We start from the raw sequence: 952 nt of genomic DNA, 5'->3' as shown, positions 1-952 counted from the left end.
CAGATAGGCGCCTGATCATTGGGTTGGCCTTTTGAATGCTGCCAGCCCGCTCCAAGATCTCCTGTACGTCGGACGGGGAAGAAAGAGTGACTAGAAGTCCAAGAGTTCGCTTACTTCCCTTCTGGCGTAGCCATTCTGCGTGGAGCGATTTATCAGGCTTGATGAGGACATTGCTAAGGATAGACTGTGAAAGCTTCGCTGGCGTGATTTTTCCGGAGAATGACCCCCAGATTATCAGTCTGCTTTCCCTTAAACGCCTGTCCACTAGAGACGCTGTGGTTGTTTTTATAGCCGCGTCAGAAAGTTGTATGATTTTCCTCGCAGCCATGGCGCCTGGTATGTATATCGCGAGGTATTGGTTCAGCGGGGAAATTGCTTGACAACTTCCGTCCAGGTCGCTGCATTCTTAGAGCCTGAGTCCTCCAGTGCCTTTGAAAGACGCTCTAATTTCGCGGCGAGTATCCCGGTTAAGGCGGAACACTGACAATGGTCTTTCTGAATCTGCACTGGGGATTGTTTACCATTTTGGGGGACTCTCCTCTTCGCTGCGGTATGCATTGCACCCTTGCCGTAGAGACAGATGGAGCAGACAAACTTGTCAAGAGAGTCGGCTAGTCGGCTTACCTGGTCGTCCTGTAAACCCGTGCATTTGAAATGCCACCAGGCCTTGCAGGTGTGGCATTGCATACCGCGTTTGACGTTTGACGGGCAGCTATTTTGCCCACATCTGTTGTGGTCTATCAATGGCTGCAGAGGACAATCGGTATAAATTGATGTCATGTTTCGGACTAGATGTAAAATAAGAAGTGTGCGCAAAATATAAAGGGGTTATTTCCCAAATTGTTTGTTGGAGTAATAAAATTCAACAATTATTCGTGTGCAATCTGTGAATGGATTGAACGACGAAAAAATTCTTTCACGAATTTGCACGAGGGAAAAACGAAACCAATTT

At 47.6% G+C, this 952-nt stretch overlaps 1 protein-coding gene across 1 annotated transcript in view; it reads right to left on the bottom strand.

Annotated features, from left to right (window-relative positions):
- Window positions 1-828: 828 nt before the first annotated feature.
- Window positions 829-952, bottom strand: part of T265_08718 (hypothetical protein) — a gene marked incomplete at both ends in the record, with an annotated part of 3,747 nt that continues 3,623 nt past the window's right edge. Inside the window, one exon of the mRNA XM_009174598.1 lies at window positions 829-884. Within this exon, the coding sequence (XP_009172862.1) occupies window positions 829-884 (56 nt within the window). The remainder of the gene's footprint in view (window positions 885-952) is intronic.

Source organism: Opisthorchis viverrini, assembly GCF_000715545.1.
Source record: "Opisthorchis viverrini unplaced genomic scaffold opera_v5_231, whole genome shotgun sequence".
Lineage (NCBI taxonomy): Eukaryota > Metazoa > Platyhelminthes > Trematoda > Opisthorchiida > Opisthorchiidae > Opisthorchis > Opisthorchis viverrini.
This window is presented reverse-complemented; position numbering and strand designations above follow the sequence as displayed.